This window comes from Heterocephalus glaber, unplaced genomic scaffold (genome assembly GCF_053883595.1).
Source record: "Heterocephalus glaber isolate CG9 unplaced genomic scaffold, H.glaber_assembly_v1.0 deba00001757, whole genome shotgun sequence".
NCBI classification, from domain to species: domain Eukaryota; kingdom Metazoa; phylum Chordata; class Mammalia; order Rodentia; family Bathyergidae; genus Heterocephalus; species Heterocephalus glaber.
This window is the reverse complement of record NW_028258454.1, coordinates 938936-964628: the sequence shown is the minus strand read 5'-3', so window position 1 is coordinate 964628 and position 25693 is coordinate 938936. Positions and strand designations below refer to the sequence as shown.

The 25693-nt window shown below is 37.0% G+C and overlaps 1 protein-coding gene across 3 annotated transcripts in view; it reads left to right on the top strand.

Moving 5' to 3' along the window:
• The first annotated feature begins 3726 nt into the window (after nt 1-3726).
• The window catches only part of Tent2 (terminal nucleotidyltransferase 2), a 59163-nt gene continuing 37196 nt past the window's right edge, over nt 3727-25693 (top strand). For 2 of the 3 annotated variants that reach the window (XM_004870213.3, XM_087201167.1), the window contains exons 1-5: nt 3730-4031; nt 4129-4327; nt 14003-14176; nt 14371-14460; nt 17022-17259. In XM_004870213.3, the coding sequence (XP_004870270.1) occupies nt 14040-14176; nt 14371-14460; nt 17022-17259 (465 nt within the window). In that variant the 5' untranslated portion in view covers nt 3730-4031; nt 4129-4327; nt 14003-14039. Of the gene's footprint in view, nt 4032-4128; nt 4328-14002; nt 14177-14370; nt 14461-17021; nt 17260-25693 lie in introns of all 3 variants that reach the window. The other variant, XM_004870214.3, reaches the window with a different exon arrangement.

Here is a 25693-nt window from a genome sequence, read left to right as displayed (position 1 = left end):
GTCAACATTTAGGAGATCTTCACAATTCAGTAAGCCAATATTTCCAAATGACCAGTGTAGGTATATTACAAAATCATGCATGGTTTAAGAGATTTATTCAAAGGGCAACAGGGACCAATATCTTTCTTATTTTTAAGTTTTCTGATTTGTAATTGAGACATAATAGGTTGCACATGTTTTCCCACATGAATACACAAATAAAACTACAACAATCAAGGAAATGAACATGAGTAACACTCCCATAATTATCCTTGTACTTCTTTACAATCTCTCCTTCCTGCCCTTTTCTGCTCCCTCTCCGCCATCAACCAGGCTACCATTAACCTGCCTTTTTTCACTAAAGATTATTTGCCTGTTTCAGTACTTAATGTTCTCATTAATACTTTGTATGATTAATCTTTTATTTTACCATTAAATAGGTAGTACTGTTTCATTGTGTTTTTAACTTGTATTTGCCTAATCACTAATGATGCTGTGTCTTTTCATGTGTTTGCTATTTATTTATATGGCTTCTTTAGTAAATTGTCTAATAAATTTTTTGCTCATTTTTTTTTTTTTGTACTGGGAATTGTGATTCAGGGTCTCATGCTTGCAAGACAGGCATTGTGCCATTGAGTTACATTCCCAGCCCTGGGTTATTTTCATATTATGAGGCATGAGAGCTTAAAATACAGATTTTTATCTGATAAGTGATTTGCAAATATCTTGTTCAATTGTTGGTTTGTCTTCTCTTTTTGTGTTGTTTGTTTTTGAGATAGGGTCTGGCTCTGTATTCCATGCTGGATTTGAACTCGCTATGTAGCCCAAGCTGGTCTCAAATTTGTAGTGATCCTCCTGCCTCAGCCTCTGAGTGCTGGGATTACAGGTATGTACCACCATGATCAGCTATTCTTCTCATTTTCTTAACAGAGTCTTTGGAATGGAAGTATTTAATTTTGGTGAAGTACCATTTATCTGTTTTCTTTAAACTGATACTGTTTTTGGTATCATATCCAAGGAATCTCTGCCTAACTCAACCAAGTTCACAAATATTTTTATGCTGTTTTAAGTGGCATTTTAAATTTAAGTTTGATTTTTCATCGCTAGCATAATGTTGATGCAATTAAATTTTCACATACTGATTTCATAACCTGCAGCCTTGTTCATCTATTAGTGCTCATAGCTTTTGGTACCAGGGATCAAACTCAGGACCTTGCATTTGGGAGGCAGGCGACAGCACCACTGAGCTAAATCCTCAGCCCTTTTGTAGATTCTTAAAGCAGAATTTTTAGAATTTTCAATATGTCAACTACAAATAAAGCTGGTTTTATTTTTCCCTTTTAGGTTCGAATGCTGCATATTTTTCTTGCCTTATTGCACAGGACACAACTCCCAGTACAAGGTTGAACAGAAGTGGTCAAAGCAGAAATCTTTGCCTTATTCCAGATCTTATTCAGTTACAATGTTCAGTTCTTCAATACTGAGTGTAATGCTTTTTATAGATACTCTATTATTAAGGAAGTTTCCTTGTAATGCTGGGAGATACTGGATTTTATCCAATGCTTTCCCTGCTTCAATTGAGATGATCATTTAGTTTTTCTTTTTTTTCTTCTTTTTTTTAGTCTTAGTTAATATGGTGAAACACATTGGTTGATTTTTTCCGATGTTAATTCAAACTTGCATTCCTGGGATAAATCCCTGTTTGGTCATGATGGATTATCTTTTTTACATATTGTGGAATGTTTGCATCTATGGTTACGAGGTATATTGGTCTTAAGTTTTCTTATTAATAGCTAGGGTTTGAATATTAGGGTAATGTCATAGAATGAACTGCAAATATTTTCTCTTCAATATTTTTTTTCTCTTCAATTTTCGGAGGGACTTCTTTTCCTTTTTCTAAGGGTCTTTATGAAATTGAAATTATGCTTTTCTTTAAAAATATACATGTTAATACTATACAATGGAAGGCCAGAGTGGATGTATTACTACCAGATAAAGTACACTTCAGAGCAAAGAACATTACCAGGAAAAAGGAAGACCATTTATAAAGTGAGTCTTTCACAATGACAAGTTTTATAAAGGGCAAATTCATCTACATAACACAACGATATAAATGTTTATGCAACTGTCTTTTTACTTTTCTCACTGCTGAGACAAAATATCTGACACCCAAAATTAAAGGAGGAAAGGTTTATTTTGGCTCACAGTTTGTAGAGGTTTCAGTCCATAATTGGCTGGCTCCAAGGGAGGGTGGATAGGAAAGGCACATCATAGAGCAGAAGGTCAGCAGCAGCAGCAGCCATAAGCAACAAGAGCAACTTCTTTCTATCCTTTTATATTCCCCCAAGGGCAGATAGTACTCACACCTGGAACTATGGCAAGCTAGTCAGTGAACTAATTTAGTAATCACACACCCTTAATCCCTGTATCATACATTCTAGATCCAGCCACCTCTGAAAAAGCCCTACCAATGAGCTCATGAGCCTTTGAGGGAAAAACTAGACACAAACCATAACAGCAACTAATAGGAGATCTTCCAAATACATTTAGTGAAAAGTGATAGAGCTAGGGGAAAAAAAAATCCACAATTATAGTCAAGTTTTCAATATTCCTTTCTGAATAATTAACAGGATAAGCATCGAGAAAAACAGGAAGGATATAGAAGTTTAGGCAATAATATCAACCAACTTGACTTGATTGGCATTTGTAAAACTCTCTACCCAATAACTGCAGAATATACATTCATTTCAAATGCACATGAACATTTACCAAGACACACCATGCTCTGGTCCACAGAACCAGTATCAATAAATTTAAAATGATTCCAATTATACAAAGCATGTTCTCCGATCACAATGGCATTAAATTATGAGTAACTGAAAGATATCCAGAAAATTGCTCGAGAATTTCAGACAATATGATTCACTTACAAAGAACCTATGGGTCAAGGAAGAACCCAATAGAGTAATTTGAAAATAGTTTGTGATGAATGAAAATGAAAACACAACATATCAAAATATGTGGCATGCAGCTAAAGCAGTATATGGGGGACACTTGTTGCACCAAATGTTTATATTACAAAAGAGACTCTTCCACCAATGATCTGCTTCCGAGTTAAGAAACTAGAACACTTAAAAACTAAAAGCAGAAGAAAACAAATAATAAACAAACAAACAAAAAATCACCGAACTAGAAAACAGAAAAACTGAGTAAATCTACAAAAGCAAAAGTAGGCTTTGATAAGCTTGATAAGCCTCTTGCCAGGGAAGACACAAATCACCAATTTTAGGAATGAGGGGTAGATTTTCATAAGCAAGACAAGAAAAAAAGGTATGTTGTTAACAGATTCATATCAATAAACTAAACAGCTCAGACATTTTCACACACGAAAACACCCACTCAAGCATTAGCAGTAAGGATTTGCTGTGTTAGGGAATCCTAGCTATGATAGGCAGGGCGCTGAGCCCGGGCTGGAGAGATATAGAAGGCATTTTCATCTCCGAGAAGCTGTTATTCGAGAGGAAAAAAAAAACACCTGAAATTTAATACTGATCCACAGGAGAAGAGCGAAGTCGGTTGAGGAAAAATTTCTCGGGGAGGGGCCACCCCACCTATACTGAAAGGACCTTTAGGAAAAGGTCCGCAGCTCCGCCTCCCCGCCGAGTCCAGCCAAGGGCTGCTGTGCGCCTGCGCACTCCAGCAGCAGGCGCTCCAAAGTGGGCGAGGCAGCCGCCGGAAGCGTGACCTCTCACTTCTGCTGGTTATTCCCATCCGGGTCACGTCGATCTTCCGGATTTTTCTACACCGCCTTCTTGGCGACTTTTTGGTCTTCTTCCTTTTACTACCGGCCCAAATCCTGTACACCCTCGTCGGTCCTCCTTTTCTCGTGTTGCTCCTCCTCCGGCCGGGGCCGGACCATAGGTCGCCAGCGGGAACCGGAGCCGGGCCTGGCCCTCTGGGCCCACCCCTGCCTCCTCGGCTCGGGCCGCGAGCGCCGGGCCGCCGCCGTTCAGGCCTGGGCCACGGGCTGTGCAGCCTTCCCCGCGAACCCGGTGAGTCTGGCTTGTGGGACGGGCGCAGCCGTGCGGGCCCTGTCCGGGGCGGGGCGCGCGGTAACTTTTTCTGAAACTAGTGTTTTGTTTTGCTTAGGAGGTTCCAGCAGGATCTCAAAGGTAGCCCCGGCTGCTTCGCCTTTTGAGGACTCTCCGGGCCTCTTCTCTCGCTTTTTCTCTGTCTCGTGTCCTACCCCAGGCACCTCACCCCCCTGCCCTGTCCTCGTCCGGGACCGAAGGGGGAAGATTGTCTCGGAACTCCTGCATGGTGTTTCATAGGGCGGTGGAGAACGAAGGTAACAGTCCAGATAAATTATTTTAAAAGGTATTTATCTTTAAGATTTTTAAGTGGCAGGAAATTGTCCTAGTTCTTCACTTTACGGGAAATTGCACAGGTTGGAACTGAGAGTTACATACCCATCCTTTTATACCCGGTCAGCCTTTGTAGATAGGATGTTCATTTCTTGGTAAGGACACGAGGGGCTTATGTGTCTCACAGTTTCTGGGTTACTTAGGTTCCCTGTCTTGTTTTGTCTTTTTCAGTTTTACGTTTAAAATAGTTAAATTTACACCAGTAGGGTGGAGAGAAAAGAAACAAAAAGATTGTAAAACTCAAGCCAAATTGAAACCTTGGTAACAGATACACAGTGTGATTTTTTTGTGAAGAAAAAGATCAAAACTGAGCATTAGGTCTGTGTGTTTCTATGGTAGGCAACATACAAGTATTAACGTACTGTATGGTCCACAAGGTTTTTAATATGTACAGATTAACAGTCATAAGGCTCTGATTTAGGAGTATTGATTAGTACCCAGTACCAGTAACATGACTTTGTTGATGTGAATAGCTCCAAATTATGTCTTCTGTACAGATGCCCTGTGACACCTAAACTCCATGTGAAACAGGCCATTTGTTAGTCGTTTAAGAAATGTCTGTTTGGCTCCTGGTGACTAGATTCGTTTTTAACACTTGGGTGGAATTTAATTCTTAATAAAAAAGGAATGTCCTGATCAAAACCTGAAAACGATTTTGACAGTGGGTGAGCAGGATTTAGGAATTGGACTTTTTGTGTTCTGGAGGAAGAAGTGGTTTTCAGGGATCAAAGCATTTGGACAAAGTGGACAGATGACCAGCTTTAGCCAATACAGTTCCATATGTTATATTAGGTAGAGTCTGCTTTCCAAGGAATCCTGATGAAGGAATTATGTAAACGAGTATTCTGTAATTTGTTGTAGAGGTCAAGTAGAGGACAAATAACCAGGGTGTAAATTTCAAGATAAAACACTATTATCACTAGGAAATACCTTATAAATTTACTATCTTGTCTCACAGATCATTTACAAATAAACCTGTGTGATTTCCCATTGAGTCAAACTTACTGAGGAAACAGTATTTTCAGAAGTAATCTTCAGGGTTTTCTCTTTACGGCAAGAACCAGCACAGTGGTTTTAAAAACCTTTCAGACTTTATCTACATTATTTTGTAGTTAGAAGTACAGATAATAGTTAATTTTTAGAGTAAGAAAAATAGGATGCTGCCAATCTCTGAAGTTTATCTATCATAAAATTTGTCATACCTGACTATCTGTAGATGGTCGTGCAGCATACCTATGTTGGAGAGCATTAAATACTGTTGATTAAATTTCCTAGGAATGATTCTCTCCACTTTAAAGGTTGACCTGGTCAAGAGCCTGACTTAAGAGCCAAGATTCTTGTTGAGGAGAGCCTGACAGATGTTTTATTTTGTAGGGATTTCAAAGTCAGTGGTTTTCTGGAAATTTTGGATAGACTGAGCTAGATATCTGCCCAGAGTAAACTTTTGGCTGTGCTGAGCTTATACCCTGGGATAATTTGGTTATTGACTTTGTATAGTAGTTCTTGTCAGATACACAAGATATTTCTGACTTACGCATTTGTATTTGACATTGTAATAGGATAGAAATAAGGTGAGGTCTGGGTTACTATGTCATTTTTTATCTTCAAGTCTGAATCAATCTATAGATCTATCTGTCTTATTTCAGTCTGAAGCATTGGTGGCAAACCTATGGCACACATGCTGTGTGTTATCATAGAAAGCCCTAAAATGTTTGCCATCACTGGTCTAGAGAAAAACATAGCATTTATAGGTATTAATAAAACAGTCTTATGTTTTAAGCTGTGAACTGGTTTAAATCTGAAAATAAAACATTTTAATGCTAGTTCTTCTGAATAAAAATACACTCCTTTGATTAGATCTAAAGTGTGTGTATTCTCGCAAAATGGATTTCAAGCAATATTCATTACAGTGAATCATATTTAATGTCATTTTTTCCTATATCCTATGGAATAGGAATTATATTTTATGGGAAGTTAGGTCAGGGAAGCAGAGTAAATATCAAGCTTTACTCCTAGGCAAAGTATAGAACAAAGAGTTGGTTGTCAGTCTTGACTGCAATCCATGATTACTGAATGTACTTTTTTTTTTTTGGTACCGGAGATCGAACTCGGGTCCTTGCGCTTGCGCAGCAAGGGGCGAAACCACTGAGCTAAATCCCCGGCCCACTGAATGTACTTTTAATAAAGGATTCCCTAGTATGCTTTTTAGGTCAAGATAATTTGTCCACTTCCTCTTATCAGAGAACTTCAGGGAGTGTAGGTCAGCAGATGCAGGTTTTCTTTTCTTTCTTCTTTTTTTTTTTTTTAATCTCCTATAACAAGAAATAAGGGCTGGCTGACATAATAAGTTTTTTTCTGACCCACATAAGACAGTCAGAGCTGGGTGTGGTCATGTATGCTTGTAAACCCAGCTATAATAATACCTGGGAAACTGAGGTAGGATGATGAGTTCGAGCCCAGCCTGGGAAATTTAGTTATGTGAGACCCTGTCTCAAAATACAAAAGGGATAAGAATATTCTCAATGTGAAGGCCTTGGGTTAAATCTCTGGTACCACTAAATTTAAAAAAAAAATTAGAAAGCCAGGCATTTGGGACAAGATTGATGATGATCACAAGTTTCTTAGCCTATCTGTGGCCAGCCTAGAGAATTTTAATCTTTTAGAATTGAAAAAAAAAAAAATGAACAAGAGTCTATATGACTGATACATTAGTTTCTTCCCAGATCTTTTTCTTTTCTGTTGACTCTTCTAGTTTTTCAAATCCATCCAGTCTCTATTCCTAGAGGCACAACCACTTCAAGTCCTATAACTGGTTAAGTTTTCTTTTCTTCTGTTTAAAAAAAAGCTTCCATAGCTCATTCTTTCAATTTACATTTACTGGAAATGAAGGTTTAGTGCTTTTTGTATCTTGTCTTGTCTTCCACGTATCTATTACACAAAAATTGTCAAGTAGAATCATATAAATCTATAACAAGTGACATATAAATATGATAATTGTGTGTAATAAGATATATAATAAATATTACCACTTTTGTTTAAATGTTTAATGGCTATAAGAACCAAGTATATCGGTGGTCATATTTTCTTTTTTATATTACCATTAGAGTTCTTTTTGTAGTTTAATAGTGTATTTTTTATTTTTTTTTGGTATCGGGGATCGAACCCGGGACCTTGCACTTGCGAGGCAGGCGGTGGCACCACTGAGCTAAATCCCTGGCCCTTAATAGTGTATTTTTAATCAGCTGCTTTTACATATATATATATATATATATATATATATATATATATATATATATCTCTCACACATTTTAAAGAGATATGAAGTTTGTTACAGACAGAGATATAGGACACATGCAGGAGTGGAGTGTGCCTCTGAGACATGAGGCACAATACAGTTGGGAATTAGGGATCTTTTATGTGTTTGAAGATAATCTTAGTCTTGTCTAGTGGGTAAGAGAGAATGGCCCTCCCATAGTGAGATAATGGTCTATTCATATGAGAAATCCCAAAAGGGTGGTCTGTTTATGGATGAAAGAACCATTTGGAAATAAAAAGGGAATGGGCAAACCCCTTTATAGCTGAATGAGTTGCCCAGGCTTGTGTCCTAAAGGTTCAGTTTTTCTTAAAAGTACAATTAAATCTCAATTTTCTTGGCTTCTTTTTACCTGGTTTTATTTCTTCTATTCTACTTCATTTTTCCTTCAGACTTCAGCCCCTTATTTTATTTTTTAAAATTTTATTTATTTTTTCAGTCCCTTATTCAGGGAGCACAGCAGGCTGATTGTCCATCTTCAGCAACTACTTCAGGCTGAGGAAAGGGGTGGGTATTGATCCTGCTTAGCCAGGGAGTGAACGTCTCATCTTGACTTATCTAAAGGAGACATAGAAATATTGGGTTCTGTTTTTTGAAGAATCATCATCTTTTGATAGTCTGAAAAAGAGGGCAAGGACATATGAGATATTAGCCCACAATAACAATGAATCATGTAACAGAGAAGAATTCCAGTGCACAGTATCATAGCCAGAAAAATTAGGACTTTTCCCCACCAGGTTGTTGCAGAGAACTAGGATGCCAGCCAGTCATTAAAGCTTGTAGCAGAGTCTGATACTGCACTTGTTTGTTAACATAGATCATGTAATGCAGAGAACACATTTGCAGAGTTGTCAGGAATAAATACACAATATTCTGTTTTGATAATGGCACAGATTTCTCCTTGTGCTACTGTTAGAATATCTAGGGCAGTGGTGGCAAACTTGTTTTTACCAGGAAGTCCCTTTCTAAAAGCAGCTGACTAAATAAAGCTTACTTGCATCTCCTTCTGGTGTTGGATTGCAAGTTCTTTGCCTCTTGTATAAAGAATTGAATGCAACGAGAAAAAGAATGATGACAAAGTTTATTTGAAAAAGTAAAAGTGAAGAGTGAGGGAGAAACTGGCTCTACAGAGTGAGCTTGGACTGAGTAAAAGAAGAAAAAGCAAGATAAAAGTACACCCTGGAGGATACAGGGTGGGTCGTTGTAAGGAAAGCCGCCAAAGCGATAGGGAGCTCTTCAGGGCTTCTGTGTCCTTTTATGCCATCCATATCTGGAGGAAACCCAGATTTCTATGAATTTCTACTGGGTCGTGAGAGGCTGTGCTGGGATCCCGTGCCTCAGGCTGACACCAGATCTAGGCCATCCAATTGGAAACCTGCTTGAGTTCTCATGAGAAGTCCATGTGCTGGGCTTTGGGAACTGTTCTGCCTTTGTGTTCCAGGATCTTGTAATTAACAGGTCATGCCTATGTCCTCAGCCAGCTTTGCCATGCTCTAATCTTCTGTTTTACTATGGCACCTGTGTTATTTTTCTTTTAGGATAAAAGATATATGAGTTGTTTTTTCCAAACTAAACTAAACTCTCAGTATTCAGGTTTAATTGCAGTGTTGCCACTTTGCAATAAATAAGTGGGTTTTGGGGTTTTGGCGCTCGTCTCTAAAAGGTTCGCCATCACTGATCTAGGGCCTCTTGATTTTTTTTTTTTTTTTTGCTTAAATTCTTTTATTGGTACATTTTAGGTATACAATATGTTTACATTTATCATTGGGTGCTTGTACCTGTACATGATGTATCTTGGTTCTTATTTTTTCTCCATTCCCTGGGCTCCCTTCCCCACCTGCAAAGACTTTGTTTCCAGTTTTTCCTTTTCGCATAATTTTTTCTTTCCCCTTCCCGTCTCACTTCTCCTACCCCTTTGGACCTTTTCTTCCTATTTCACATTATCAGTTGTTCATTTTAATCGTTTTAATCCTTATTTACATTTTCAGTTTCTCACACCAGAGAAACTATTTGGTATTTACACATGTGTGTCCTATTTATTTCACTTAAGAGTATGGCCTCAATGTGCATCCATTTAGCTGTCAATGTCTCCAGTTTCTCGTTCTTTATGGCTGAGTAGTACTCCATTTTATAAAAAAAAACCCCACATCTTCTTTATCCAGTTTCCAGTTGATGGGCACTTGGGCTGTTTCCAAGCTTTAGCTATTATGAACTGTGCCGCTATAAACATAGGTGCACATATGTCGCTGTGGTATGATTCTTTTAATTTTTTTGGGAAGATACCCAGCAGGGGAATAGCTGGGTCAAGTAGGACCTCTAGCCCTAGCTCTTTGAGGTATCTCCATACCAGTCTGCACTCCCACCAACAATGGAGAAGGGTTCCTTTCTCTCCACACCCCTGCCAACATTTGTTATTGGTGATTTCTTGATAGCAGCCATTCTTTTTGGGGTGAGGTGGAATCTCAGTGTTGTTTTCATCTACATTTCTTGAATGACCAGTGATTGTTGAACATTTTTTCTTATATTTATTTGCTGCTTTTACTTCTTTGTCTGAGAAATGTCTGTTCATTTCAGATGCCCTTTTTTGAATTGGGTCTTTAAATTTGGGAGGTCTGGTTTTTTTCAGTTCTTTCTATATTCTAGATAGAGTCCTTTATCTGAGGTACAGCTGTTAAAATTTTTTTCCCACATTGTAAGTTGTCTCTTAGCTCTGTTGGTGGTTTCTCTTGCAGTGCAGAAGCTTTTCAATAAGATGAGATCCCAGTTGTTGATTCTTTGTGCAAGTTCCTGTGCTACTGAGGTTTTGTTCATGAAGTCTTTTCCTATGTAGAGCCATTTGATTTTTTTTTTGGTACCGGGGATTGAACTCGGGACCTTGTGCTTGTGAGGCAGGTGCTGGAACCACTGAGCTAAACCCCCGGCCCTTAGAGCCATTTGATTTTATAGAATGGCTTTTCTCATCAATTTTACTTCTGAATTTAATCATGAAATACCCTCTTTATGTATAGTTAGTAAGATTCAATGTGCTATATTCTATTCTCAAGTCCTATTTGGAGACTAAAGATAACAGCCAGAGAATCATACCAGTTGAGAACTGATCTGTTCCAATAATATCTCAAGACTAGGAGGTTAGCTGGTTGATCTTTAGTCTTAACCAAGTGCCCTTGGACCCATGGATAACCTAGTGTATATTTTCCTATACACCCTGGAGGTAACCAAGGCCATAGGTATGTACAGAGCCATTGGGTACCATTTGTTGCTGGCCGTCTTATCTCACCTTTTGCCTTCCAGTTAGTAGCAAACAAGTTAGTATCTCTTAACACAATAGTGTGACTATAGCATTGGGTAGGAATCCACCCCATATTTTGGGTGGGATTGATCCATCTATCGTAAGTATTAATTTTTGTTCCCAACAAAGGGGTGCTAGTTGACTGAATTGTCCCTTAATTATTTAGCCAAGCTTTTGATTTATTATTACTCTTTATAATTTTGGTTATGCTTTCCCTTTTGGTGTTTAAGACCAAGTCAAAGTGAGACCTGTGTTAATCAGAATTAATCTTGTTCTCTATGTATATATCAAGGTCAGTTTAGGCTTCTTAGACATTACTTTTGGGGCCACGGGCAGAGCCTCTTAGTTCTTTCAGTTTTCCCTCTACTAGTTGTCATCTGCCTGGATGGTCACAGTCTTTGTTAGATCACATGGCTTCCCTTGGAAGGATGGGAACATTTCCCTCTTTAGTGGCCCTCCTTTTAGCACAATGCATACCGGTTGAGTCCTGTCCTCTGAGTCCACCAATCTTCCTACTTGGGAGGTTGGGTGACTCTAGAGTTGTAGGATCCTACTGAATATTTTTTTTTAAGTATTGGGGATTAAATCCAGGGCCTTTGCAGTAAGCTGTATCTCCAGCCCTTTTATTTATTTACTTATTTTGAGACTGGGTCTCAACTAAGTCACCGAGCTGCCCAATCTGGACTTGAACTTTTGATTCTTCTATCTCAGTCTCCCAGAGTGGTACAGTTATAGGTGTGCACCACCAGGCCCAATTAGAATGTCTTTTTCAAACGTCCTTGTGCTCTAATTTTGAGCTGTTACCTTCTCTTTGCCATCTTCTTGGGAATTTACTTTCTGTTTATCCAATGTAGGATTTCATTTTCTGTGGTAATATAATATAGTGAAATATAGAAGTATAACTTGAGAGCATTTTCCTCAGAGCTTTGAAGGCATTATTAGTCCATTTCTTGTGTTTTCTACTGTTGCTGTTGGGAAATCCAAAGATGTTTTGATTCCCAATTTTTTTTTTGGTACTGGAGATTGAACTCAGGACCTCACGCCTGTGAGGCAGGCGTCGGAACCACTGAGCTAAATCCCTGGCCTGATTGCCAATTTTTTAATATTTTCCTCCTGTAGATTATTTTATGACACCCCCCATTCTGAAATTTCATCATACAGTGCCTTGATACAGTATCTTTTTTTACTGTGCTTTCTATTTATTGGGTCTTTTCAGTCTAGGGATTGGTGTCTTTTAGTCTTGGAAATTGTTTTGTTTGGTGTAGTTTCTTTTGTATTTACTCTGTTCTGGACCTTTGGTATAATGTTGGATGTTGGGCCATATTGTTTGCTTCTCTGTTCTTATTTTCTCTGTTTATCCATTCGAGTCCTGCCTTACCAGTTTTTTCTTTTTGCTCTTTCTAATAATTTTCCTCAGTGTTATCTTTTTTTTTTTTCCTGCTGGTTAGTTTTGTTTTCAGTTTTGTTCACTAGACATTTTTTTTGGGTATTCATTTGACATTGTGTTTATTTACAGATCTTTTCCCCCTTTCTGGTGATGTCCAGGGATATCTATTTTAGGTGAGAACTACTAGAAGTCTAATATTCTAAAATCGAGCCAGGTACTATGAGTATGGGTAGGGCCTGTCAGCTATAGTAGGCTTGACTGCAGGTTAATCAAGTAGCTGGCTTGATTTTTTCCTTGGTGGACCTGCTGTTGTTACTTTATATGTAGTTTCTAATTTTGTTCATAGAGAGTTTTCTAATTCTTTGCTTTGAGAATGGGACCGGAACCAATTTTTACTTAGTTTTTTTAATTATTCCTGTTATTTTTTATTATTCCTGTTTATTATTTTTTTATTATCCCCTCATCCCTTTTGAGATTGAACCCAGAGCTTACCTAGGTGCATGCTAACCAAATGTTCTACCACTGAGCTATATCCCTAGCCCTTTTTAATTTTTGAGACAGGGTCCTACTCAGTTGCTCAGGCTGGTCTTGAACTTGGCAATTTTCCTGCCTTAACCTCTGGAGTGCCTGGATTATAGGTATGTGTCACCCTGCCCATCACATATCTCTTTTATTGAAAGTTGGTTTTTTTTCTTTTTTTTTTCCTTTTGTAGTACTGGGGATTTAACCCAAGGCCTTTGTATGGAGCTATATACCCGGCTCTTTTCTTATTTCTTATTTTGAGACAGTCTTGATAAATTGCTAAATTGGCCAGGCTGGGCTTGAATTTGTGATCTTCTTGTCTTAGCCTTCCAGAATACTGGGTTACAGGCATATGTCATCACGTTCTAGTCCTCTGTGTAAACTATGTGGACTTTGAAAAGAATCTTGTGATTTTATAAGTTTTTAGGTGATACAAATTCTCTCCCTTGTTTCATCAGATAGGTAAGATCCAAATCCTAGTAATATGGTTGTGATATCATGGCTGAAACTCTTACGTATGAAATTGAGCATAAATGTTAAGACTGTAGGATTTCATTAAATGTCTCTGTAGTGTTTTTTATTAGAGTATATAGTAATATTTGATAATTTGATTTTTAAACTTGGTAATGTTTTATAATTTGATTTTTAAAAATATTCAGTGATATATTTGGCAAACATGGCAGATTCGTCAGTTTAGAAATGTGTATATTTTGATATTAAATAATATGGTTAATGTAGATTTAGAATTCATTGTTTTTTGTTACCTACATTAGAACGGCAAGTATGTTTTTTTCTTTTGCAGTACTGGGGATTGAATGCTTAGTGGTGAGCTGCAGCCCAGCCTTTTAAAATATTTTTGAGACAAGATACACTAAATTGTCTAGGCTGGGCTAGAAGTTGAAATCCTGCTTCAGCCTTCCAGAATGCTGTGATTATATACATGTACCACCTATTTCAGCTTTTAAAAATAACTCTGTAAATGAATTAGTGATGTTATAACTACTTTTTTAATATAGCAGATAATTTTCAAAGAGTTCAGTATCTTTTAAGATACAGTAGTACAGTTTTGTCTTTTTAAATTATTGTAGGTAGAAGAATACATGTGCACTTCCAGTGAGCAAGAGCATGTTCCCGAACTCAATTTTGGGTCGCCCGCCCTTTACTCCAAACCATCAACAACATAATAACTTCTTCACCCTGTCGCCAACTCTTTATTCACACCAGCAGCTTATTGATGCACAGTTCAACTTCCAGAATGCAGAGTAAGTATAGTGCTGTTTGGGCCCTTTTTCATTTTCTTTTTGACATAAAACCCTTTTTTTATGAAACATTTGATGGTAGAGAAAATGTTATTGCTTCTTGATTTCTCTTAATCAGTGAAACACTTAGTTTTTCTGAACTTTGTTCTTAGAGAAAAATATGTATGTTACTACTGTTCTTTTTTTGTTTTTGATAGCTTGTCTAGAGCTTTGTCATTACAGCAACTGACATATGGAAATGTCAGTCCAATACAGACCTCAGCATCCCCAATATTTCGAGGAAGGAAGTAAGTACTTTTGAATTATTTTAAAAGAAGATTTTAGAGTTCTGAGAACTGTGTGTAATAGTTTATCTTGTGTAAAATTTTGTGGATACTATACCTTAGATTTTATTCTTTAGGACTTGAATATTCAGATCAGTAACAGAATTTTTTAATTTTTGTGTTTAAAAAGTTTTAAGGATTCCTTCATTGAGTTGTTCCTACCATTATAAATTATAGATGGAATGAAGCTACATTTCTTCAGATAACTACTTTTAAAATTTTTTTTTGGTACTGGGGATTGAACTTGTGACCTTGCGCTTTTGAGGCATGTGCTGGAACCACTGAGCTAAATCCCCTGCCCAGATAACTACTTTGCTTTTGGTACCAGGGATCAAACTTAGAACCTTGCACTTGCCAGGGAGGCGGTGGAACCACTGAGCTAAATCCCGGCCCAGATAACTACTTTTTAATTGAGATTTTTAGCAAATTAGATCACATTTTGTTTTTATTTGGTATGGTTGCCATAACAAAGTGCTACAGACTGGCACTAGATGTCTGAAACAGATTTTTTTTGGTCACAATTCTGGAGGCTAGAAGTCCAGATCATGGTGTCAGCTTCTTCCTTTCTTTTTTTTTTTTTTCCTGGTACCGGGGACCTTGCACTTGCAACATAGGCATGGTGCCACTGAGCTAAGTCCCCAGTCCTAAAGTTTCTTTTTTGGCCTCTCCTTGGCTTATAGGTGACCATTTTTTAAAAAAGTTTATTTTTATCAGTAATGTTTACATTTGATAATGATTATGTTCATTGTGGGGAATTGGTAATGTATGTAACAGATCCTAATTCTTTTCAAATCCCCTTCCCTTCCCCTCTGACGATCTTACTGTTTTCTTATGTGCTCAAACCTCTGTATCCTAATCTTTTTTTTTTTCCTGTTGTACTGCAAATTCAACCCAGAGTCTTCTCGTTGACTACATCCCCATCCCTATTTAATTTTGAGACAGGGTCTTGACCAAGTTCCCCAGGGTGGACTTTTCTGTCCTATTTCAGCCTCCCGGAATGCTGGCACTGGAGAGGTGTGTCACATCATGCCCTTGATCTCCTCTTTTGAGGATACCAATCCTGGGTTTGGGCCCATCCTAAGGATCCATTTTAACTTAATTACTTCTTTATGAGTCTTATTTCCAAAGATAGTCATATTCTGAGATACTGAACCTTGGGATTTTGACCTTTGAATTTTGAGGAGATACTATTTGGCTTGTAACACTTTTCTTTCTAGTGAAGTTTACTCTGTTCTTTATTATTATTTTTTCTTTTTTATAGTGCTGTGCATTGAACATAGGGCTGCATGCATTCTTGGCAAGCACTCTACCACTGAGCTACATCCTAATTAGTTTCTTGACTTTTTAATTTAAAAATTTCAAACTTGCAGAAAGTGAATGAGCATCCGTGTGCCTTTTAGTTTTGTCAATGTTTTGCTACTTTTTTTTCTTTTTCTTTTTCTTTTTTTTAGAAACAGACTCACTTTGTAGCCCAGTTCAGCTTCAAACTCTTGATCCTCCTCTCTCAGCCTCCCCAGTGCCGAAATTACAGGCCTACACCACCATGCCTGGCTTTACATTTGCCTCTTTCTGCCTGTTGTTCTTTCTAATTTCATTTTTTTTCTGAATCATTTAAAAGTGATCATTTTAATTTACCCCAAAACATGTTAGCTTTTTCTTCCTAAAAACAAAAATACTCTTTCACATAACTAAAATGCATTGATCATGCCAGAGAAATTTATATTAGTACAATACTATTACTGTATCTGACATAGTTTGTTTTCAAATTTCTTCAATTGTCTAATGTCTTTATAGTGTTTACTGTTTCTTAATTTGATCTTTCCTGTTGAATAGGCAGACATAGGTATAGTCAAAAAACCATGGTTATATATGGTGCAACTACATCTTTTTGGGGTGTGTGTGGTTTAGGGGATTGTACCTAAGAATTTGCATTGTGCTACAGACTTTTCCCCCTCATTTTCATACAGAGTCTTGCCAAGTTATGCAGGCTGTCCTCACACCTACCATCTTCCTATGTTGAGTAGCTGGAATTACAGGCATACACCACCACAGTCAATTTCAATTCAGTCTTACCTTTTTTTTGGTGCTGGCGATCGAACTCAGGACCTTGTGCTTGCGAGGCAGACTCAGTGCCACTGAGCTAAATCCCCAGCCTGTCAGTCTCACCTTTCTTATGTTAGAGTTTAGATCTTTAGCTCTTAGTGATGCTGTATGTAGAACTTTTTCCGTAAAGTTTTCACTGCTGAGATGAAACATTGGGTTAGTTCAAATGCAGGAGGCTAGCCCTGATATATACGTGTAGTTTTATTTCTGTATGCATTATTGTTACTCAGTTTTTAAGGCTTTGAAAGACCTTTCTTGCGTTGAAATGAATATTTTAAATTTCAGTATGAGCTAATAATGTGGCCTTATTGAAAGTTATAACATTGTCGTCACTATCAGTTAGGATGTTTATGTATTTTTAATTATTTTTTACTTCCAGAAAGTTGTATCTTTAATCACTAAGGTCTGTTGCTTGTTTTCAGGAGATTAAGCGATGAAAAAAACCTGCCTCTTGATGGTAAACGGCAGCGATTCCATTCACCCCACCAAGACCCAACTATAGTTAACCAGATAGTGCCTTTATCAGGTGAAGGAAGATACTCAATGCCGCCATTGTTTCATACACCCTATGTACCAGAGATAGTCAGATGTGTTCCACCTTTTCGAGAAATATCATTTTTAGAACCTAGAGAAATCACACTGCCCGAGGCCAAAGATAAGGTAATGATAATACAGATTTTACTTTTGCTTTTTGGAAATTTAATATGGATAATGTGTTAAAAGAAACTGTTTAAAGTACTGTTCAACCCAGTTTTCTGCCTAAGTATCATTTTGAATTTTGTTAGTTATTTTATGCAGTATAGCTGACAGGGAATTCCCCCGAATTGTAAAAATTTGGGATTAAAACCTAAAACATTTGATTTCTTAGAGTTTAGAAAACTCTCTTTTTACTTGTCAGAAAATAAGTTTTCCTATGCTTACAATAATATTCTTTTAAAGCATTTTGTTTAAGGACGTTCATGTTTATTATAAGGTTTTTAAATCTCAAAAATAGAGAATTCAGGAGTCTCTGAGAAAGTAATACATTCAAAATGGTATGATCAAGAAGTGTTATAAGTAAGAAATATTTACCAAGAACATTATTTGTAAAACATTTTGTGATTGGGGGTATAGCTCAATGATAGTACTTGACTAACATGGGGAGGGCTCTGGGTTCGATCCTCAGTACCACAAGAAAAAAAAATCAATTATTAAGTAATAATAATTTTTGGAAAATGGTATTGTTAGCATTGGGAACAATGTGTTATTTCAGCCACTAGTAAAAGCATCTCTCTGCCCTCTGCCATATTTAGTGAAAGGTTAAAAAAAGCCTTGAGGCTAGGGAAAGGTTTATAATATAAACATCTGAATTCTCTTGGGGATCCTTTGTGGCTTACACTTACGCTTTTCAAAGCTTCCCTACTGGCAAGAAATAGGTTACAAGTATTTGTATGCTAAGGAGAAGGAGCCTGTTTGTTTTATTCATCTTTGGATTCCTAGCAATTAGCATAGATCTGGAACATAGTAAAGGCACCAAAAAGAAAATCGTGGTCAAAAAAGCAACACGTGCTTCATTCCTTAGTTGTGCCACTGTTTTATACCTCTCATTCTTCTGTTCTTTAGGTGAATAATTGTACCATAACGTCATCCTTTTCAAGCATACAATTTAGTACATTTTAGTATGTTCACAAAGTTGTGCTATTACCATCAACTGATTCCAAAGCATTTTCATCACCTCTAAAAGAAACCTTTTACCTAGTAGCATTCAGTTCCCTACTTCTCCCTCCCCCAATTCTAACAATCTATTTTCTTTGTTTGTGGAGTTGCCTATTGTGGACATTTCATATAAGTAGAATGAATCGTACAACATATGGCCATTTGTGCCTTGCTTCTTTCAGTTAGCATAGTGTTATCAGGTTCTCCATGTCATAGCATCTATCAGTACTGTATTCCTTTTTATAATTGAATAATATTTGGGTGTGTGGATATACCATCTTTTGTTAACACATTCCTCAGTTGATAGACGTTTACATTTTTACTCTTTGAGAAATATGAATAAATGCTGTTGTGACTGAGTATGAACTTTTGCATGGACATATGTTTTCATTTCTCTTGGGTATATTCCTAAGAGGAATGTACTTGGTGGGTCATATGATGACTCTTAATTTTTTTTTTTTTTTTTTTTTTGCATAGTGCTGGAAATTGAACCCAAAGCCTTTGGGTACATTAGGCCTATGCTGTACCACTGAACTACATCCTTAGCCCTATGTTAACTTTTTCTTCCCTATGTTAACTTTTTGAAGAACTGTCAAAGTTTTTTTCTAAAGTACCTGTACTATTTTACAGCATATTTTCATTGGTGGTGTATGAGTGTTCTTCCTGGCCAACACTTGAGACACTTGGGATCGTGTGTGTGTGTGTGTGTGTGTGTGTGTGTGTGTGTGTGTAGCAGTGCTAGGGATAGAATCCAGGACTTTGAGTGTGCTAGGCAAGCACTCCACTTCTGAACTACTTCTCAAGTCCTGTGTTTGATGCAGTTCAGTTTATTTTTCTTTGGTTGCTTATGCTGTTAGTATCAAATCTTAAGAAACCATTACTCAATCTGAGGTCATGAAGATTAATGCCCATGTGTTGTTCTGAGATTTTTATATTTCAGGGCTTACACTTAGGACAGTGACACATTTTGAGTTAATTTTTGTATGCAATATGAAGTTGATGGGTCTAGCTAATTTTTTTGCTGTTGGTGTAGTTGTCCCAGCACAATTTATTGAAAAGGCTACTCTTTCCTTTCTTGCAGTTCTTTCTTTACCACGAAGTAGGAATAATCAAGCAAAACCAGTGGGAGAGAGGAAAATTAAAATGAGAAAAGACAAACTTGAGATGTTGTGGTACTATTTCCTCTTCCCTCTTTGCCTGTTCTTTCTGCTGTCTTTACTTTCATGTTCAAAAGAAGCTCTTTCTAGTGTTATAATGTGAGAGTCTGTAGTAGAAGACAAATCACATAAATTCTTTGAATGTATAAAATATACTCTGTATGGGTTTTTAATATGTATGCCAGTAGATTTTTTTGTAGAACTTGTTATCCATAGAGAGTTCAGTATCTCTGTATATTTTTGTGTATATTATAATTCACATTTCCCAGTCATCTTGTAAAGTGTAATTCTATATCAATAAAGTTTTCTTTTCTTAGCACATAAAAAATCCTCCTAAATCTAATATTTTTGGAATTAGGCATTTATTTCAGAGGGATAAAAATAGATTTTACAGTTGAACCCATTTCTTTGAGTGCTACTTTTTTCCTGCTGGTTTGTAAGAAGGGAAACAATTAGTTCTATGTTCATTCTTTTTTTCTTTTTCTTTTTGGTACCGGGGATCGAACTCGGGTCCTTGCAGTTGTGCAGCAGGCAGTGAAAGCACTGAGCTAAATCCCCAGCCTGCTGTGTTCATTCTTTATGTCCACTTTTCTTTTTTTGTTTCTTGCGATGCTAGAGATTGAACTTGGAGTTCTGTACTGTTGAGTCAGCCTTTTAAATTTTGAGACAGGATCTTCCTAAGTTACAAGGCTGGGCTTAAATTTGTGTTCCTGCTGCAGCTGCTGAGCAGCAGGGATTGTAGGCTTGCTCCACTCTGCTGGTTTAAGTGAACACTTCTGGTTTTTTTTTTTTTTTTTTTTTTTGGTATCAAACTCGGGTCCTTGTGCTTGCGCAGCAGGCAGTGAAACCACTGAGCTAAATCCCTGGCCCATGTGAACACTTCTGAAGAAAATGAATGTGTATGATGTTTCTTCTGGGCATTTTATTCATGCTGTGATATTTAGTGTTTTTGACAACCCCATGACATAGACTCCCATGACATATCCTAATTTTATTGAGGCTCATAAAGCTAAAGTAATAACTTACTCAAGGTCACAGCTAGTAAGTGGGAAAAACAAAATTTGACCTTTATCTCTAAAGATACAAAGAGGAGGAACTTAAAATGCTTAAAATCAAGGCCAGGGGGATCTTAGTACTAGAACTAGTCAGTTCTAGGACATCTTACAACTGGAGGTAATACCAGGTCAGTTGTTGTTATAGCTAATACTTTTAGAGTGTCTGTCTTTATTTTGCCGTCAGTGTGTCCAAATTTGTATGGTTTGCCTCTGATTACCTCTGTAGAATGGCAAAAGTGAATAGAGGGTTCATTATGAGCCAAAAGTAGGGCAGTTGTTTGGGATCTTGATGTACAGTAGAATGCCATTAGAGTTTTTTTGAATAGAGGAAATAACAAGAAATTTGCATAGTTCTTGCATTAGAGTGGAGTATGGCTTAGAATGAGATGGGTCTGGAAGATAGATGATCATCTTGAAGGCTGTGTGAATGCATCCAGAGAAGTACTAAAGCTTTCAGTTATGGCAGATGGTAGTGAAAGTGACATGAGAGATAGTAAATAAGGAAATTTGATGGCATATGGGACTAATGAACTATGGGGGATGGAGAGAGAGAGAGAGAGAGAGAGAGAGAGAGAGAGAGAGAGAGAGAGAGAGAGAGAGAGAGAGGGAGGACTAGTGATTTGCTTCTAGGCTACCAACAGATAAGAAACCAAGATTTTTGGATGCATACATTGATTGAGGACATAAAAGAGATAGCTGGAAGAGTAGAAAAATCTGCTGTAATATTTCTGCTCTTGAGAAACCTTATGTTCTACAGATTGCACACTAAGCATATAAGGATTATGGGGAATAGTGCTGGAGCAGACTGAAGACAGTTTTATAACCAGAAGACTGTCAAGAATAATAATTGATATCTGGGGAAATAACTTGGACATAGGCGGCAGGCAGCTTACCGTGGCTGGATGCTGCTGTAAGGGATATTAGAAATGTACAAACTAGAGTTGAGATGCTGGCTTGTGGTGGGCATTATTGAGATGAGATAGTTAGAAAATTGAGCTATGAGTCAGTGAGATTGCTGTTAAGGCAGAGATGAAGGGAAGTACGCTGAGCTGTGTAAGGCAAGGCGTATGCTTTCTTGAGCAGTAATCTTGGATACAAATGCTTACTTTTAATTGTTTTAGGTCTGTAAGGACTTCTGCCTGTGCTATAGTCTTGCTGAGGGATAATTTTCTTTATTATCAAGGTTAAAATCTATTTCTCTTCCATGCTTTCTTTGGTGTGGAGGGGCTATCCTTTGAATCCTAGGATGTCTAGCAACATTCCTGGCTTCTACTTTGCAGGCCACCAGTCCCCATTTTTGACAACCAAAAATGTTTACAGCTGTGCCTAATTGTCCTCTAGGGAGCAAAATTCCCTCTGGTTGAGAACTACTGTATTAGATGGAGAAGAGGGTATTGAGGATTACTCTTAGAGTTTCTGGCAGCTTCAGTTCATGGCATAGTGGTATTCTCCACTGAGACAGAAGAGAAGCAAGGTTTATGTGGATGCATATTTAATAAAGGATTGCTTCATGAATTCTCTGGTGTTGCCTTTACAATGCTTTTGAAACATCAAAGAAGATGTTTAAAATTGATAGTCGAATATGTATGGATCTGGAATTGAGAAGAAAGATGTTGACTAAAGATATATATTTGGTAATCATCTGCATAAAGATGATAGTTGTGATTGTCCAGCAAGAGAGCCCATGTCCAAGATTGAAATGGCTTGAAGAAAAAAGATAAAGAGACTAAGAGTATGCATAACTGTTTTGGAAAATGTGACCAAAGGGGAAGAAATTGGGGCAAAAGTTTTCTTTTTTGGAGGGAGAAACATCAGCCATATATAAATGTTAGCAAGAAACATTCAGTAGTGCAGGAGGAGGTTGACTCCTCTGGAAAAAAAAGAACAGTCATGAATATTTTCTTGGAATGTGGAAAGGGAATAGGTTCTTTGTATAGGTGGAGTTATTGGCCTCAGGAAAGGGAAATAACTTTTTGGGACCAGGGAGAGATGCACAGGATAGGTGTAGGTACACGGGGGTTTGTAGATATCGTAGGTAATGGAGTGCCTGTGATTGCTTGTTTTTCTCTGAATTGCTAGGCAAGGTCATCTGTGGAATGTCAGGTTTGAGAATAGTGGAGAAGGTTAGAAACAGCATTTACTGAATGCAGGAAATCAGGCTGACTGGAAAAGTACAGCAGAGAAGCTTTGAGTCAGTACTTGGTAGTATAGAGGGCTCACTTAAGATTGATAATAATGAATTTATTATTAGTCAGCTGAGTCTGTCAGCTCTAGGGAAAGATTTGGTTGGTAGATATTTTTCTTACATACGGCGGTTCAATATTCTGTGTTTTGTAAAACTAGAGAGTCGAATTTTGAAAATGAGTACCCTCTGAATTTAGATTTTTTTGGATTTTAAAATCTTTTATCTTTTTCTAGTTGCTCTTTTAATAAACAGAACTCTTTAAATTGGAAATCTGAGTTACTTTTCTGAATTTTGACTTTTACTTTACTCTAGCTTTTAGGTGAATGTATGGTTTCCTGTACAGAAAACAACCTATAGAGGAATCAGTTATTCAAGCTCCTGAATTCCATCTGTTATAACTGTTTGGAAATTTTGGTTTAATTATGTTAAATGATTTATGCGAATTGATCATATTGTATGAATTGATTTAATTGGTTTTGAATTTTGAGATGAGATTAGACTGAGGTTTCTTGGTACTGGTTGTAATTAAAAGGTGACCATGAGAGAATTATTCAGACTTCTTGGTATAATGTTTAATTTTGAAAAGGGGAAAACTTTATGGTGTTTTTCTCTACCCTTGGACCTTTGAGAAATAGTTTGGGTATTATCTTTTTGGTACCGGAGATCAAACTCGGGTCACTTGCACTTGTGCAACAGGCGGCGAAACCACTGAGCTAAATCCCCAGCCTGGGTATTGTTATCTTACAGGTGTGTAAGGGCTTCTGTCTTTTTCATTTATGCGTCAAAAAGTTTTGTTTTGTTTTGTTTTGTTTTTTGGTACCGGGGATTGAACTCAGGACCTTGTGCTTGTGAGGCACGCTCAGTGCCACTGTGCTAAATCCCTGGCCCAAGTATCAAAAGGGTTTGAAAGTCACTGAAATGTAAACTTGTATACATCTAAACCAGAACTCAACCCAGAAGAGAGCTAGTAAAAAAAATTATTTTTTTCCTTCTAGCCCCCTCTCTCTTTCATGTTCTTTTTTAAAGGCAATTCTTGTTTGGCCAAATTCAGTTAATAGAATGTACCTAAAAATGAATCAGACCTTATCCAGACTGCTTTTTCAACCCTCCAGTGTATGAATTTAAGAAAACTCTACATTAAGTTCATACCCAAAAACATAATAACATGGTAACAAGGAGTGACTTGTTTTAGGCATGATGTATTTCTGATTCTATTTTATTTTAGAATTAATCTTCAGGAAAAGGGAATTCAACATTAAGGAACTAAAAGTATTGTTACACATCTGGCTTCATTTATTTTTGAGGGTTCTAGGGATTGAACCTAGGGCCTCATGGCATGCTAAGCATGTGCTGTATCAGTGAGCTGCACCCCTAGCCCCTCTAGCTTTATTTTACTCAGTAAATTTGTATTAGCTCTTTGTACAGTTACATGTGTGACAAACACTAAGGTATGAGAGAATGTGAGGAATTACTAATTTTTATTCAAATGCTTATGATCTAATGACCTGTTTTCTGGACCATGTTTAATTTTACGTGTTCTATTTTGAAAGCTTATTGCTAATTTGTGTTTGTTAGTAGAAGATAGTACTTAACATTTAGGCAAAATCTTTTTTTTTTTTTTTTTTGGTACTGGGGATCGAACTCGGGTCCTTTCGCTTGCGCAGCAGGCGGCAAAACCACTGAGCTAAATCCCCTGCCCTAGGCAAAATCTTAGCATTTTTTCCTATGTGGTAATGATCAGGTCTTAGTATTTCCAGCTAAAAGTTGCTTTGCTTTCTTTTACATGGACACCAGCTAACATGGACAAGTAGAGAAGCTGCTGAAAATACTATGTGAAAGTTATACCTTAAGCTTTGTATAGTGATATATTTAAAAACTTTTCTTAAATTCATACTTTATCCTTATAGTAATGGCATTTGTTGACCTCAGTGATGATTTTATTGGTAATTTAATTTGAACTTGACTTAGAAGACAGGTTATACTTTTTAAGGAAAGATGAACAGTTACATTTGGAAGAAATATTTAATAGTTTGAACTATAGGTAATCATACAATCTTGAGCAAAATACACCATTACTTATACTGAGAAATAGATTGCCTTTACAATTAATTTTAAAGTAATTTTAATAGGCGGCCTCAACAAGTAGTAATAGGGTGATTTAAGCAACTTTAATTCTTTATAGGCAATTTGTTGTAATGGTTTTCCTAAATTAAAAAATGTAGAAAAATTTACTCTAGAATGAAACAAAATTAAATAAAAGAATATTCTTGAAGTGCCATTATGAATAGTCAGTTAGGTATTACATATGTGATCTAAATCACATATGATTTCAGCCAAGGGAATCTCATGTTGTGAGTTCTGGTCCCCTGCCCCCCTTTTAAGAGAGCCATAACCTGAAATATTTCTCTAAATTAAGCAGCAAAAGTGTTTTTTTGGGGGGTTTCTTTTTTTCCTTCACTATATATGTGGATTTCTCTTGAGGCTTTATATTAGGATATAGGATAAAGTAAGATGGTTTGATATTATGGATTTCTAAGTAACCAGATAGCAAGGAAAATTCTTTCATTTAAAAACCTATTAGATCCCTGCTACAATATTCCTTTTAGGGGATGGGCCAGAGAGGGGATGTTTCCATGCAGGTTAAAAAAGGGAGAGGAGCAAGAATATGGAATTTTCATATTTTTCACATGGTTGTAAATTTTTTTCACATGTTAATATTTGTACATGAATATGGTCTCTCAGGTGAAACAACTTTAAAAATGTAATACAGTTTTGTTTGAGCATTGCTGTGAAGAAATTTGTTTTGTTATTCAGCAGTAACAGTACCTACCATGATGTCTAGGATTATGTGGATCTACCTAATTCTTTAGATCAGGAGGAGTTGGCAAACTTTTTCTCTAAAGGACCAGATAGTAAATATTTTAGGCATCGCTGTCTCTTGTTTTCTCCTCATTTCTGTTTAAAAATATAAAAATCATTTAACTTGCTGCCCCTAAAAAACA